The sequence below is a fragment of the Dreissena polymorpha genome, chromosome 1 (assembly GCF_020536995.1).
Source record: "Dreissena polymorpha isolate Duluth1 chromosome 1, UMN_Dpol_1.0, whole genome shotgun sequence".
Lineage (NCBI taxonomy): Eukaryota > Metazoa > Mollusca > Bivalvia > Myida > Dreissenidae > Dreissena > Dreissena polymorpha.
Window position 1 is genome coordinate 84,023,229 of NC_068355.1, and position 16,972 is coordinate 84,040,200.

At 37.9% G+C, this 16,972-nt stretch overlaps 1 protein-coding gene across 2 annotated transcripts in view; it reads right to left on the reverse strand.

The window, feature by feature from the left end:
• Positions 1-16,972, reverse strand: part of LOC127838515 (spermidine synthase-like) — a 61,911-nt gene that overhangs the window by 23,297 nt on the left and 21,642 nt on the right. The window contains exons 2-3 of one of the 2 annotated variants that reach the window (XM_052366318.1): positions 14,008-14,158; positions 6,971-7,091 (exon numbers count right to left, since the gene is read on the reverse strand). In XM_052366318.1, the coding sequence (XP_052222278.1) occupies positions 6,971-7,091; positions 14,008-14,138 (252 nt within the window). In that variant the 5' untranslated portion in view covers positions 14,139-14,158. Of the gene's footprint in view, positions 1-6,970; positions 7,092-14,007; positions 14,199-16,972 lie in introns of those variants that run through there. The other variant, XM_052366312.1, reaches the window with a different exon arrangement.

Consider the following 16,972-nt stretch of genomic DNA (forward strand, 5'->3'; position numbering starts at 1 on the left):
AAAAATTGTAAATGGTGGACTAACGTCATACTCTCATAAAAAATGTATTAAAATAAAGAATACCAGGTCAATGCCATTGGCCTGATTTAGAAAGGGCGGGGTAGAACAATAAACCCATTAAAAACTAAAATAAAAGTTGTGTAAAAGAGACACAAATCCAACACAATTATTAGATTACATCAGTTTTGTGCAAAGATTACACAGTTTAAAAAGAAAAACAGTCACAAGACTGAATAATTAGGTGGGTGTTGGCTGCTTTCCCTCCCCCAATGACCTAGATTTTGTCAGTTATCTGACAATCCAGAAGGTATTTGGCGAGGGCAGAGAAGACCGGGCCCCTAGCTGCTCCCTTGGGGTCTAGCACGTTGGAAATGTTAAAAACTAGTCCATGGGAGTGCAATGCAGCTTCGAGGTGGTCCCTCTGCGCCTTATGGTTAGGACAGTGCAGCAGCATGTGGGGCGCAGTGAGAGGTTCCTGGCACCTAGGACATGCAGTGTCTATACCGAGGACATACTTTCCTGCGCCACCGGGTAATAGGGTGGTTCCCATCCTCAGGCGCGTGATGGCTCTGTCAAGCACAATGCTTGCTGAGCATCTGTCAGGCAGCCTGAGGGTTTTCGCAGGTCTGGTAAAAGTATTTCGACGGGAAGACAAATTGTCAGTCCGGAGATTCCACTCACCCATTACAAATTTCTTTGTCCGGGAGTAGATCTCAGTAGGTGCCAGGGGTTCCCCAGCATCTACGGCCTCCCTCAAGAGGCCCTTTTTGGCCCCCCTGTCGGCCTGCTCATTCCCACTGATGTTGACATGTGCTGGACACCATACTAATGTGACCTTTAAAGATTTATCTAGGCACTGTTGATGAAGTTCCAAAATGCTAGCTAAAATATCAGGCCTAGATCTGCTATTTCTGTTTTTTATGGACTCAAGAGATGACAATGAGTCTGATAAAATAGCAGTTTTAGTAGGTTTATTGACCAATATCCAACACAGAGAGAATTTAATTGCCAAAAGTTCTGCTGTAAAAATAGAGAGATTGTTGCTGAGCCTGTGCCTTTTACTAATGTTTTTTGAAGGAATTACAAAAGAGTTGGCTACCAAACCAGAGTTAGGGCATTTGGAGCCGTCAATGTAGATTTTTAGATGCTCAGCATACATATTATCTATAAGAGAGAGAGCTTCTGACTTGATGAGTTGTGGCAAGTCAGTTTTCGTTATTTTATTAGAGAGTGATAGGTCAACATCAATGGGTCCAAGCGTCCAGGGAGGGGGTCTTGGAGGGCCTCTGGTCTGCTACATGTACCTTGTCGAGACCGGCATCCTCAACCAGGGTCCTAATACTCGCACCAAAAGGTAGGGTGACATGCTTACGCTTAAGCATTTTCCTCTTGATGATGGTGCCAGTCCCGACAAGTTTGTTAACGGAGTTTGAACCATGCCGAGAATTAGCCCTGGCTCAGAAATTGAGGGACTGTTGTTTTCTACGCAAGTCAAGAGGAAGCACACCGGCCTCCTCCTCGAGCAGTGCACCGGGTGTACAGTTTAGGGCTCTCAGAGTTATCCTTAGGGCCTTGTGTTGAGGTATCAAACATTTTAGGGCATTTGGCTTTGCACATGCATAGATTTGGGCTCCATACTCTAGCTTTGGACGTATAAGGGACTTGGAGAGAGTTAAGAGGCTATTTTTATCTGATCCGAAACCTGTGCCTCTTAACATTCTCATTAAATTTAGGTCCCTTTCGCACCTTTCTGCCAAATATTTGAAGTGGTGAGTAAAAGTTAACTGTTTATCTAGGTACATACCTAGAAATTTCACCACTTTTTCAAAGATAACTTTGGTGCCGCCTTAATTTAAGTCCAAAGAGTGCTGAAATTGGTCGCCAAATAGTACTCCTACTGTTTTGGTTGGAGAAATTTTGAATCCCTATTCAATTGCCCATTTCCATATGGAGTCTAAGCCTGCTTGAGCCCTCTTTTGCAGGCGTAACATGTTAGAACCCTTTAACCAAGTGCCTGAGTCATCCGCAAACTGGGAGATAACCATTCCTGAGTCTTTTACGGCATCAGGTAGACCATTTACGATGAGGGAGAACAGAGTTGGGGAATACACCTGATTGAATAGGTTAAGCCAGATTTTCAGAGTTATGACTGGCATATTTTTAAACATTAAATATGCTATTTTGTCAGGCCCTGTGGCGGTGTTGCTCCTGCTGTTGATGGCACTTAATAATTCAGTAATAGTGAATGGTAAATTGAGAGGCGTGCTGTTATCCCCAGGCTCATTAAAAATATTTTGGTGCTCAGTCTCAAACCGCTTTTGATAATTCAAAGTTTCAACGGGAAGGTTTGAGTCACTGGAGACAGATTGGAAATGTCGTACCAAAAATTGAGCCTTTTCCCTTGGGGTAGTGGCAATTTCGCCTTTGTATTTAAGTAGCGGTACAGTGGTGAATGAATTTCCTTTAATTCTGTGATTTTTTTGCCAAAAATCCCTAGTATTTTTCTTATTTATGATAGCTGAATCACAGAATTCTTTCCAATTTTGAGTTTTTGAGTCCAAAATAACCCGCTTTGCTTGATTTTCGAGGGACCTATAATTAAGAAGATTATGCTCAGCGGGGTTCTTTTTAAGAATTTTTAAAGCATTTTTAAGGGCCTGTACCGCATTGGAGCACGCCTGATTCCACCACGGGACCCTTATTTCTGGCTTTAACCTTGCCAGAGGAGACCGGTATGCTACATTCCGCTATGGACAGTATCTTGCTAGTTAAGTTATTACAAAACAGATTTGGATCCTGGGAGTGAACATCTGCAAGGGAGAGATCTGAGCAGAGGTCCCTAAACTGAGCCCAATTAGCTTTTTCCAAAAAATTTTTTTGCTCTCCTGAGCATTGAGCCTCAGTTCCCTGTGCAATATAGTTGAGCAGGGTAACCTGTTGTGAGAGGTGATCAGATCACTATGACCTCTACTGTCTCAACAAGGTTTTTCTATTATTTGACCTAGTTTTTGACCTAGTGACCTAGTTTTTGACCCCAGATGACCCAAATACAATCCCAACCCAGATTTCATCAAGATAAACATTCTGACTGAATTTCATAAAGATTGGATGAAAACTGCGACCTCGTTTGTCTACACAAGGTTTTTCTATTATTTGACCTATTATGTGACCTAGTTTTTGACCTAGTGACCTAGTTTTTGACCCCAGATGACCCAAATACAATCCCAACCCAGATTTCATCAAGATAAACATTCTGACCAAATTTCTTTAAGATTGGATGAAAACTCTACTGTCTACACAAACAAATTGTTGACAGACGCACACACGCACACACAATGGACGCCGGACATCACACAGTCACATAAGCTCACCATGTCACTTAGTGACAGGTGAGCTAAAAACTCCACTTATGATAAAGATTATCCTGACAATTCATTTCAATAATCCATTATAATTCATACTCATTTAGGTTATTGTCATTTAAAAGGATATTGTGGAAAAAATCTTAAATAAAAAATGTTTTTCAACATAATATATTGGCATTTAGCTGTTGGCTTATTAGTGACTTAATAGAATAGTCCTTAATAATGTTAGGAGAATTCAACACAATTGCTTTATTTGTATTAGGTTGGGAACAAATTCTTAAAATTATATTCAAATATTCCTTTGTCATTATTAGAGTATATTTGAATATTCAATATTTAAATATGTTGTTATTATGTCCGAACAATGACTGTCCTGACTGCCACAAATACCACTATAAATTGTATTTCTATGCAGCTTTGAAAACCTGGTTAAAAACACATTTTTGAAAATGGTTGGTTATTATGTTCTTTAGTTTAACTAAATACTTTTTATTTTCGTAAAATATAAGTTATTTACGGAAAACACATTACCATAATTCTAATTTATTTCCATATTATACATATTGATTTGAATTACTTCCCCAAGATAATATTTATGCTTTTGTTTTTGTAATTTTTTCTCAACAAAATTAAGAAACAATGCGATTTATTAGCTTCATATTTTAGTTACTTATTTTCTGACTAGATAATGATTGATTTAAGCCATGGATATAGCAATGAAAATGATTGGCCATTTGAATGTAAACAAGTGGGGATCGTCTCTGTTGTTGTTATTGCAAGAACTGTGAATAACTTCAATTATCTAAGACTTAGGCAATAGATGAATATATGTCATTAACACCCATGGTAATTCTAACATAAAACCCAAAATACACTACCCCTCTCCTATACCCTCCTGTTTGTCATTTATTACCTGGTTCAATGATAAAATCTGTTATCCAAACAATAATATATGATATACACAAAAGTCCGCACTGGAACAAAACTGTGACTGCACTCAAAACTTTTTTGGAAATTTCTTTGCATATAAAAAGAATATTTGAATATGAATTTTTGATCCAAATATTTGGTTTATTTTTTAATATTTACATATTCGGATATTTGTTCCCATCCCTAATTTGTATACATCAACCCAACATTGGGTAGTTTCAATGAAAGTTTCTGACTTATAATGAACTGTAACACCCATTATCGAAACATGTTTAAACAAGAGCACCGCATTGCGGGTGCAGACAGCTCATCTATTTTCTTTTTAAAGGTGAAGGGACTCTCATTTTCAATCACAAAGGAGGGAGGGGTGGAGTGAAGAGGGGTGTATAGTGTGGGGGTGAGGACATTTATTACATTATTTTCCAAACATGCGAAAAAAAAAAAATCAGGGGGGGGGGGGGGGGGAATGGGGATTCTTGGGTGTGATGGTTGGACAGTAGTTCAAACATAAATTAATAAAAATAAAAATTTGTGTTTTTTAACCGTTTCAAAAAAAAAAGAAATTTGGGAGGGTGGGGTGGGGGGGGGGTATAGTGTGAGGGTTTGGTGGTCATTTGTGAGATGATCTTAAAAAAAAAAAAAAAAAAAAAAAAAAAAAATTAGGGGGGTGGGGGTGGGATTTGGGTGGGGGGAGGGGGGGGGGATTCTACGGTGCGATGGTTGGATGGTATTTCAAACATAAAATAATAAAAATAAATTTTTGTGTTTTTTAACAGTTTCAAAAAAAAAAATTTTGGGTGGGGGGGTGGGGGGGGTGGGGGGGGGTATAGTGTGAGGGTGTGGTGGTCATTTGTGAGATGATCTTAAAAAAAAAAAAAATAGGGGGGGGATTCGGGGGGGGGGCAATTTTAGCAATATTTAATTATTTGACCTTGAGAGTCAAGGTCATTCAAAGGTCAAGGTAAAATTCAACTTGCCAGGTACAGGAACCTCATGATAGCATGAAAGTATTTGAAGTATTTTGAAGTTTGAAAGCAATAGCCTTAATAGTTAAGAAGTAATGTGGATCGAAACACAAAATTTAACCATATATTCAAAGTTACTAAGTCAAAAAAGGGCCATAATTCCGTAAAAATGACAACCAGAGTTATGCAACTTGTCCTTTTACTGTACCCTTATGATAATTTGCTAGTGTTCCAAGTATGAAAGCAATATCTATGATACTTTAGGGGTAAAGTGGACCAAAACACAAAACTTAACCAAATTTTCTAAGTATAAAGGACCCATAATTCCGTCCAAATGCCAGTCAGAGTTACATAACTTTGCCTGCACAGTCCCCTTATGATAGTTAATAAGTGTTGCAAGTATGAAAGCAATAGCTTTGATACTTACGGAATAAAATGGACCTTAACACAAAACTTAACCAAATTTTCAATTCTCTAAGTATAAAAAGGGCACATAATTCTGTCAAAATGCCAGTCAGAGTTACATTACTTTGCCTGCACAGTCCGCTTATGATAGTTAGTAAGTGTTGCAAGTATGAAAGCAATAGCTTTGATACTTACGGAATAAAATGGACCTTAACACAAAACTTAACCAAAATGTTCAATTTTCTAAGTATAAAAAGGGCACATAATTCTGTCAAAATGCACGCCAGAGTTATCTAACTTTGCCTGCCCAGTCCCCTCATGATAGTAAGTAAGTGTACCAAGTTTGAATGCAATAGCATTGATACTTTCTGAGAAAAGTGGACCTAAACGCAAAACTTAACCAAAATTTTCAATTTTCTAAGTATAAAAAGGGCACATAATTATGTCAAATTGCATGCCAGTGTTATCTAACTTTGCCTGCCCAGTCCTCTCATGATAGTTAGTAAGTGTACCAAGTTTGAATGCAATAGCATTGATACTTTCTGAGAAAAGTTGACCTAAACGCAAAACTTAACCGGACGCCAACGCCGACGCAGACGCCGACGCCAAGGTGATGACAATAGCTCATAATTTTTTTTCAAAAAATAGATGAGCTAAAAATGATAGGAGAGTACAACATTTTGGGATTATATACTCTAAAGTGGATAACAAGGCAAAGGGCTAAAACTCTGCCAAATCTCATTAAATCAAAATCAATGCTCTAAAGGTAATTTACACATAACAGTCATTCAACTTGAGAAAAATTCACCCTGTTGTCAAAGAGAAATTAAAAACACAAGCTTCCAGGGACTACATATTCTATAATAAACATAAAAAGGTCCATAATTCTGCCAAAACTTGTTGCAACCAAAAGCCATTTCTATACACCACTCATTTTAATACAGTTATTTAACTGAAAAAGTTTGAGCAAGATCTATCCAGTTGTAAAAGAGGAATTCAAAACTAAAGCTCCAGAAAGTAAGGACAGACAAACAAGTGCAATTCTTAATGCCTATCATTGTGTGTAAAAAACCAGAATTTATGGTCCAAACTTTAAATAAAGCATTGCTAAATAAGCTAGTTATATTCAACAGCTACATAGCAACAGTATTCTATATGTCCCACATAATCTGGCTGGGCACCTTACCTACATACATTTTTAAAGACATGCTCGTTTACACGACATGCCCATAAAACAATCAGTCCTTAGCTTTCTGCATGGCTCAACACAATGAACAGCAAATCTCATCTTCTGGTTCACAGTACCTGTTTAGGGTCAGGATGGCAGTTGATGGGAAGGTGAGAGATCATTTCCTGGTAGCAGTGCTCGTCCCTTTCAGTACACTGTATGCATCCATCCAGAACCAGGACATTGCCAAATGTGGTGCTGCAGAATAGACAAGTAAATGTGTGTCCTATCATACAATGTGTGTCCAATCGTACAGTGCGTGTCCAATCAAACAATGTGTGTTCAATCATACAATGTGTGTCCAATCGTACAATGTGTGTCCAATCGTACAATGTGTGTCCAATCATACAATGTGTGTCCAATCATACAATGTGTGTCCAATCATACAATGTGTGTCCAATCGTACAAGGTGTGTCCAATCGTACAATGTGAGTCCAATCATACATTGTGTGTCCAATCATACAATGTGTGTCCAATCGTACAAGGTGTGTCCAATCATACAATGTGTGTCCAATCGTACAATGTGTGTCCAATTGTACAAGGTGTGTCCAATCATACAATGTGTGTCCAATCATACAATGTGTGTCCAATCGTACAATGTGTGTCCAATCGTACAATGTGTGTCCAATCGTACAATGTGTGTCCAATCATACAATGTGTGTCCAATCATACAATGTGTGTCCAATCGTACAATGTGTGTCCAATCATACAATGTGTGTCCAATCGTACAATGTGTGTCCAATCGTACAATGTGTGTCCAATCGTACAAGGTGTGTCCAATCGTACAATGTGTGTCCAATCGTACAATGTGTGTCCAATCATACAATGTGTGTCCAATCGTACAATGTGTGTCCAATCGTACAATGTGTGTCCAATCGTACAAGGTGTGTCCAATCGTACAATGTGTGTCCAATCATACAATGTGTGTCCAATCATACAATGTGTGTCCAATCATACAATGTGTGTTCAATCATACAATGTGTGTCCAATCGTACAAGGTGTGTCCAATCATACAATGTGTGTTCAATCATACAATGTGTGTCCAATCGTACAATGTGTGTCCAATCGTACAATGTGTGTCCAATCGTACAATGTGTGTCCAATCATACAATGTGTGTCCAATCGTACAATGTGTGTCCAATCGTACAATGTGTGTCCAATCATACAATGTGTGTCCAATCGTACAATGTGTGTCCAATCATACAATGTGTGTCCAATCGTACAATGTGTGTCCAATCGTACAATGTGTGTCCAATCGTACAATGTGTGTCCAATCATACAATGTGTGTCCAATCATACAATGTTTGTCCAATCATACAATGACCACATTGTTTGCTGCAGAGTTTACAAAGAAACATGTGTCCATGCATAAAGACAGGGCTTACATATATATCGATCACAAATACACCATAAAAGAGGACATAGATCAATCGATAGGAAATCTGGTCCAAATACAAAGTTTTTATTCAAACTCTGTTCACTTAAAGAAATATGATTTTATTCCAAATTATTTTGCCAGTTTCAAAATTCGATCTGTACTACCATTGTTCTACAGAAGCACCAACAGCCTGCTATTTCACCGGTTACATTCAATCTAGATGCCGGCTATTTCACCGGTTACATTCAATCTAGATGCCGGCTATTTTCGCCCAAAATATCATTTGAAATGATGCAAATACACCCTTACACCCTTTTTATTGCTTATAGTCGCCGGCTGCTTTGAAAATATAACTGGCTTCAGATATTTTTCTGGAGAACATTGGTACAACACGGTTATGCTTCACGCAACATGAAATTTTAGCACCTTTTTCAGACATATTTCAGAATGTTGTATACCTTATCATCACAAACTGCAAAACAAGAGCACCGCATAACGGGTGCCACGCTCGGCTACGGTTGCAGTTTTGAAAAAATGAAAGGTTGTCAATTTATTTTTTAAAGGTCATAGTGCAGGGCTTTTTTGGCCCGATTTTATAGCCAAAATTCGGCTATATTCTCAAATCGCAAAAAGTATAATTTTTTCCCAAAATTTGCTAAAAAATTCCCAATTGGGGAAAATAACCGCTAATGACATCGGCTGTTTCGCTTTACGCAAACCATAGTCTGTCCGGTCTCGTACGGATTTGAGACTATACTTCGATAAGGATAACGTTGGCAGTATTGGTGTGCACGATACTCTAAGTGTTGTTAAGGCGCTTATTATAATTGCGATGAAATTCAAGCGTTTTGTGATTTGGCTGCATGGAAAACAAATATGTTGCGCAATTCAAAATATTACGTGAAAAAGATTCGTAAGCAAAACCCTGGCGGCAAAACAAACTGTTAATTTTGTTAAATAAGTGTAATTAAATAAACAAACATCGTCAAGAAGTACAAGTCTTCCCATTGAAACTCCTTCCATTGTTAATGATAGAAATTTAATAACAAGTGACTCTTTTAATGCTTTTGCATCATTGCATCATCGTTGATTTCTGAGAACAAAGTGCTGACTGATATTCAACATCTTGAAAGCAGTAGTACTTCAGAAGATGAAGCGCCTCCTAATTAAATGGTGGCTGATGTTTCTGAAGACTTTGTGTGAGCTTTTTATGTGGAAAACTGTTGATCATGGTGGTGTTTGTGATTAAAGATGCTGAACTCATTCATATAGTTTTAAATCTCGATTTATTTTCCCAATTTCTTGAAAATGCTCATGAAATTCCCAATTTCAAAGCCATGGGCTATCTTCCCAAAAAGCTGAAAACAGCCCTGCAGTGACCTTGACCTTTGACTGAGTGACCCCAAAATGGGTGTGGCGTGTAGAACTAATCAAGGGTGCATCTACATATGAAGTTTCAAAGTTGTAGGTGGAAGCACTTTGATTTTAGACCCTATGTTAAGGTTTTAGCACGACGCGGACGGTGGACGTCAGACGACGAGCTAGCTATGACAAGACCTCGGGTTTTCTCTAAAAACGCCGAGCTAAAAAACTCTTGTATGCACTAAAAATGTTTGCAAATGTATTTCAATAACTTGAGATTTTTGCAAAAATAAAGTTCTTAATGGTGTGATTACATTCTGTCCAGCCTGTGTAAACCCATGATGTAAACAAAGCAGTATGCACATGTCAGAAAAACATACAGGAATTGATGAAATTTCAGATTTCCAATTTTGGTCTCAATGCATTGTTTTTAAGGTTCAAACATTGAAAACGCAGGATGCAAAATATTATCTTAAAATATTTGCAATTGAAAACAATACTCAATCTGACACATCAAATTGATCCCCATGGGAAATGACAGAAAAGTATTTCAAGACGAGAAGACATCAGATTACCTTGAAGGATCAGACTGGGATTCATTGGACCAAAACATCAAGTAACTGACTGAAAGTTATTGAGATAATGATAATTGGTCATCATACATGCCAGACGTCCCTTGATCTTGGCGGGACAGTCCTGTTTTTGGGGTGTTTGTCACGGTGTCCCGATGTGACACAATTTGTCTTGACATTGGTACAAAACGACATAATGTTTTATAAGGTCACAATAAAATTCCCTATTCAAGCGCCCTCTGGCTTAAATTACCATCGCTTACCCCTTTATTGCCCCCTAATTAACAAACCATATCTACTAGTCCAGTGATCCAGTGTTGTTTTTGACACCTTATTATATCAGTGCTCTATCGTCAAATTATTGAATTTATCGGGCATTCACACCATGGTGTTTATAAGATAGGGGTCGCTAATTGCCAGCGATAGATGCATCATAGTGAATTAAAAGCTGACTGCATTTGTATTTCATGGCCCAAATCAAGTCCAAAGATTCTATAACGCGGTATTCTGTGTATTAATTACCAGCTGAGGCTTTAAAAATCTGTCAAAACACCAGTTTTGTATATCAAACAAATGGAGCATTGACCGATACACATTAAAGTTTGATATAAATTTGCTTTCATTTTTGACTGATTTTCAAAAAATAATTTGTACCTATTGCATCAATCTAAATTTAGAGTTAATTGATGATTAGTTGAATACAAACAGTGCTCGATACGGGCACATCACATTGAACAATTTTGCATGCCTCTGTTCCAAATTGAAGTCAAATGGAAGCAAGCCCTACATTTCACATGATGGATTAATCCGCATAGTGCACATGTGTGTTTACTTCCGGAAAATGGAGAACGTCTGTGTTCATGAAATTTGTAAACACATTTTTCGCCAATATTTGCCAGACATTATGAGGTTTTGTAAGTAATATACTGATTACTGCATCGCTACAGTAAAGGTGGCATGATTGATTGTTTTAGGTGTCCCGCTTTTTGGTCAAATGTCTCGACATTTTTAATGGAATGTCCCGATTTGGACCTGAAAATTTCTGGCATGTATGTTGGTCATTAACTGGAAAACAAAATTTAATATCACAACACCGAACAATTAACACTGAACAATAAAAAAGTATGACCATCTCGCACAGTATTTTTACCAAATAAAATCAATTTAAACCAGGAAATAGTTATAAACAATACAATTCTCAATAGAAAACAAATTGACTTGGAATATTGCATTTTCAATTGGACCAGTCTTTAAATAGACATTCAGGTCTGACCAAGTTGCAATAATTCAACTCTCAGCTATATAACCCAAAGCCTTAGGGTTGCTGAGAATTTCCATGCGTCGTCTTTTTTTCAAGATTTGATCACCAATGAAAGGGTTAAGGAACAATGAAACTGCAAAAACTTTTACCTGTCTAAACCACAAACCCTTGCAAATGATTAAAGCACCATTATTATCACTTTTTATTTTATTTGTTCTTTTGAACTCTATCCAGCATCATAAAAATTGAAGGATGTTCCCCATTTAGTGTCTTTATTGGTTAGGTTGCATTACACCAATCTTTTGCACATTTTGCTGTAGCCTAAGTTGATAACGAGTTTCAAAATTCAAATGTTCCAAATTTAAACATACAAATTTCAACAAGAATAGTGCATCACAACATTGTTGTGTTTTTAGGGTGCATGCAAAGGATAACATATATATAAGTTGCAACTCAGGTACATGTATATTTAATGTGTGTTTGAAGTTCATTCATACATTTCCTTAATGGGTCATGAACAACATCTCTTTAGTGATGCACACTGATCAGCTGTGGTGAACTGACGTTTTGTTTATGAAGAGGTGCAAAAAGACTCACAGAGCCATCACAAAAATTATCACTCCATGAGTCTGTTTTATAGACTAAGGTCTGACCGTCCCTGAATCTTTGGAACATCAATCTGATACAGTAATGTTAACTTAGCTGTACTCAGTCTTTCTGAAATACCGTCGGTCCTCGGATTTTTCCGATAATAATTTGGAAAATCCGGAAATTATTCTAATATTGCAGGACCTCGTGTCCGGTAATAAAATTATGGCGAAATTTGGAATTCCATTGGCTATTTTCAGAAAAGTTTCAAGACAAAAGTGGGAATTTACTGAGTTATTTCTGAATACTTCAATCAAGAAGAACATTTTTTCATTGGTTGCATTTCTTGAATGACGTACGTGCATATACAGTATCGGAAGATTTTTGCTGCGTTGTCAACATTCTATACATAGATGGTGACGTCACTACGTTATTGTCAGTAAGACCGGTGTGTAAACAATGGCGTCGTCAATGCAAATTACACACTACGTCATCACTATACGAGTACATTCGCAAAGGGAGAGAATTGATACCATGTACTTTTGGTTCCCGTTATATCCGATTAATTCGTAAGCAAGCAAGGCATTAACACAGGTCATTGTGATCTTCCCGCGATCTGTCAACAGCTACACAGGAGTTCAAAGCGATCTGTCAATATCTACACAGGAGTTCGAAGGAAAACAGAGTATCCAGATATATAACTGGTGATTTTGTTTTCACTTGATTTTTTTAATATATTAAAACGTTTCAATTAAAATTTGGTGAAGGAGCAAAACCAAATGCTCTTATTATGATCAAACTCAGCACTGCAAATGTTACAGCTTATGACCCTGAAGCAGCTGTAGACAAGTGGCTGGTAAGATTCAATGGTTTTATGTAAAATTAAATATTTAATGAAGTTTTTACGTAACAAACTCACACCTACATACTGGGCCAACACAGTTTTCTCCCTTAATTAAAAAAAATATCCAAATAATTTACTCAAAAGCATTGGGATTGACTTTAAGACTGGTATAATATTATAAAGTATGCTAGCCTACAACAGCTTCGCAAAAAAATAAGTATTGCAGCGCCCTCACACTACTTTGCGGGAAGGGGTCCGCAGCCCTTAGGAGGGGGAATTTCGCGGCGTTTCCCTTTTTGGGGGATTTTTTTACTTACTCTCTCATTATTACATTTGTACATATTTGCACTATATTCATTGCATTTTTCATAATTTAGTATGTTTGCAAAGATTAAATTGAAATAGAATTGAGATATAATAATCATGAGACACATCTTTCTATTACAAAAAATAAAAAAATATTTTTTTTAGGGGGAATTTTTCCCCCCAAAAGGGGAAAAAAGTATACTTTTCAGGTGGGGGAATGACTTTCGGCCGCAGATTTAATAGATTGAGGGCCCTGTATTGTATGCTCATGATACAGGGCAATGGTCTTCGTCAACTAAATTATGAGCACCCACCCATGGCTATGCCTGATGGTTATCCAAGCGATGCAGAAGATTAGTCAGAGGATGTGTCTTCAGAAGAGGAATCAGTCATCCAGGATGAAGAGACAAATGCTAAAGAAATCTTGGCAATTCTAAATGAATAAATGCATGATTTGTTTATTAATCTGATAATATTAAAATATTGTTAAAAATGTCATCTTTGTTTTTCGTCGTTATTGTTTCCTTTTTGAGCCTGAAATGATCAGTCCGGGCCGGAAATGGCTGCATGATTATAGGACCTCATGGCCGGCAATAAATTTTAATTTTGGGAAGGACTGTGTACTTGTTTTGAAATAAGCTCATTATTCCACGGACTATATTTGGTGTATGCACATTAAAAAAAGTGTGCTTACCCAAATCAAATAAAGATGACTGTAAAAATTGACGTCACTGTACGTATACATTAGAGTTAATTCGGAAACGTGCCGCCATGGCCCATGCACGCTCAGCTGATTTGTTTACCTCTTGAACACGAGAATTTCTTGGAACTCTGACTTTCCCTCAAATAAAACTTTCTCAATTTTGAGTCCAACACTATAACCGGGCCATTGGTCATTCTTTTCAAGGTACCAGCCGCTTTCAACAGTTGACATTGCGAATGTTTCGTTGCAACAAACAACAAGGGTGTCATTGTATTCAATATAGATATGACACAAATAACGGTACCAATAGATATTACACGTCAATCAAATGAGGATTGATACAATAAATATTGTTTACAAAGATATTGTATACGGATGAAGGATTCTTATTAAAAATCAGATATTATGATAAAATTAGTTACCATATGTATGCGTTTAAAAATTTTAATCTCAAGTTTTTAATCTATTACGGGAATTATTTTGCGTTTGCTTCAAACACGAGTCGAGAAGGCCACAGGTACAAACGGTCTATGGACGCTTAATTACCGGTTAACGTTAGCAGAAGGATATGATTTCCGTTAGCGAATTTGTAAAAATATATAATAAATGTGTATAAATTATACTCAGACGTTAAACGTTTTTTTTCCGAGCGAGTATCATACGTTGTCAAGTATAAGGCGTGTGGAAGAGTGCAACGATACACTACGGAGCATGTAACAAATATGTGGTGCTATATTATTCGATAGCGCGCAATATTATTGTGAATAAATTCTACTGAGATATGCAACATTGTATTTCTTTGAGCGAGAGTCAACCTTTGTCAAGTTAAAGGTATGTGAAGGAGCTATACAATGCGCTTCAGAGCAAAAACAACACATGCGCCATGTCTATTTGGAGTTATATGTGCCGAAACCATGAATCGTGCACTTTTTGGAAATAATTGAACAGCGTTTATGGCAATATATGTGTATAAATTATACTAAAACGCGCAACGTTGTCTGTCCCCTAGCGGGTATAATCCATTGTCAAGTCTGAGGCATGTGATTGAGTGCAACAATACACAACGGGGCATTAGCAGAATATGTGCAACATCTTGTGGTGTTATATTTTCCGATAGCGCAATGTGCAATATCTAGTTGGAGTTACATGACCAACGATGTGCAACGATGTCTTACCCTCTGCCAGTATTTACCACTGTAAAGTTAAAGGCTTGTAAATAACTCACACAACACGCCTCGGCGCAAAAACAACGCACGTGTAATATCTATTTGGAGTACTATTTTCAATTGCACGGGTGAAAGGCACAGAATGTGCATAATCTAGTTGGGATTTCCTGACCAGGGTGTATCGGACATATGCTAGGCGTGTGATTCCGTAAAATATTTCATTTCGGACCATTCACACCACCTGTGCTCTATCGGACTGGACTTGATTTTTTCCATAGTACAGAAAGTGCTATATCTATTTTGAGTTCTATTTATCCTCAAACGCGCAACGGTGTCTGTCCACGAGCGGGTACAAACAATCGTGCAGTCTGAGGCATGTGAATGAGTGCAACAATACGCTGCGGGGCATTAACAGAATATGGGCAACATCTTTTTGGTGTTATATGTTGCGATATATATAGCGCGCAATGTGCAATATCTAGTTGGAATTACATAACCATGGTGCAAAGGCAATGCATATGTACATATTTTGCTTCGATGTCCAACGATGTCTTGCTCTCTGCCAGTATTTACCACTGTAAAGTTAAAGGCTTGTAAATAACTCACACAACACGCCTTGGCGCTAAAACAACGCACGTGTTATATCTATTTGGAGTACTATTTTAAATTGCACGGGTGAATGGCACAGAATGTGCATAATCTAGTTGGGATTTCCTGGCCAGGGTGTATCGGACATATGCTAGGCGTGTGATTCCGTAAAATATTTCATTTCGGACTATTAACATCACCTGTGCTCTATCGGATTGGACTTGATTGTTTCCATAGAACAGAAAGTGCTATATCTATTTTGAGTTCTATTTATCCTCAAACGCGCAACGGTGTCTGTCCACGAGCGGGTATAAACCATCGTGCAGTCTGAGGCATGTGAATGAGTGCAACAATACGCTGCGGGGCATTAACAGAATATGGGCAACATCTTTTTTGGTGTTATATGTTGCGGTATATATAGCGCGCAATGTGCAATATCTAGTTGGAATTACATAACCATGGTGCAAAGGCAATGCATATGTACACATTTTGCTTCGATGTCCAACGATGTCTTGCTCTCTGCCAGTATTTACCACTGTTAATTTAAAGGCTTGTAAATAACTCACACAACACGCCTCGGTGCAAAAACAACGCACGTGTTATATCTATTTGGAGTACTATTTTCAATTGCACGGGTGAAAGGCACAGAATGTGCATAATCTAGTTGGGATTTCCTGACCAGGGTGTATCGGACATATGCTAGGCGTGTGATTCCGTAAAATATTTCATTTCGGACCATTCACACCACCTGTGATCTATCGGATTAGACTTGATTTTTTCCATAGTACAGAAAGTGCTATATCTATTTTGAGTTCTATTTATCCTCAAACGCGCAACGGTGTCTGTCCACGAGCGGGTATAAACCATCATGCAGTCTGAGGCATGTGAATGAGTGCAACAATACGCTGCGGGGCATTAACAGAATATGGGCAACATCTTTTTGGTGTTATATGTTGCGATATATATAGCGCGCAATGTGCAATATCTAGTTGGAATTTCATAACCATGGTGCAAAGGCAATGCATATGTACATATTTTGCTTCGATGTCCAACGATGTCTTGCTCTCTGCCAGTATTTACCACTGTAAAGTTAAAGGCTTGTAAATAACTCACACAACACGCCTTGGCGCAAAAACAACGCACGTGTAATATCTATTTGGAGTACTATTTTCAATTGCGCGGGTGAATGGCACAGAATGTGCATAATCTAGTTGGGATTTCCTGACCAGGGTGTTCGGACATATGCTAGGCGTGTGATTCCGTAAAATATTTCATTTCGGACCATTCACATCACCTGTGCTCTACCGGATT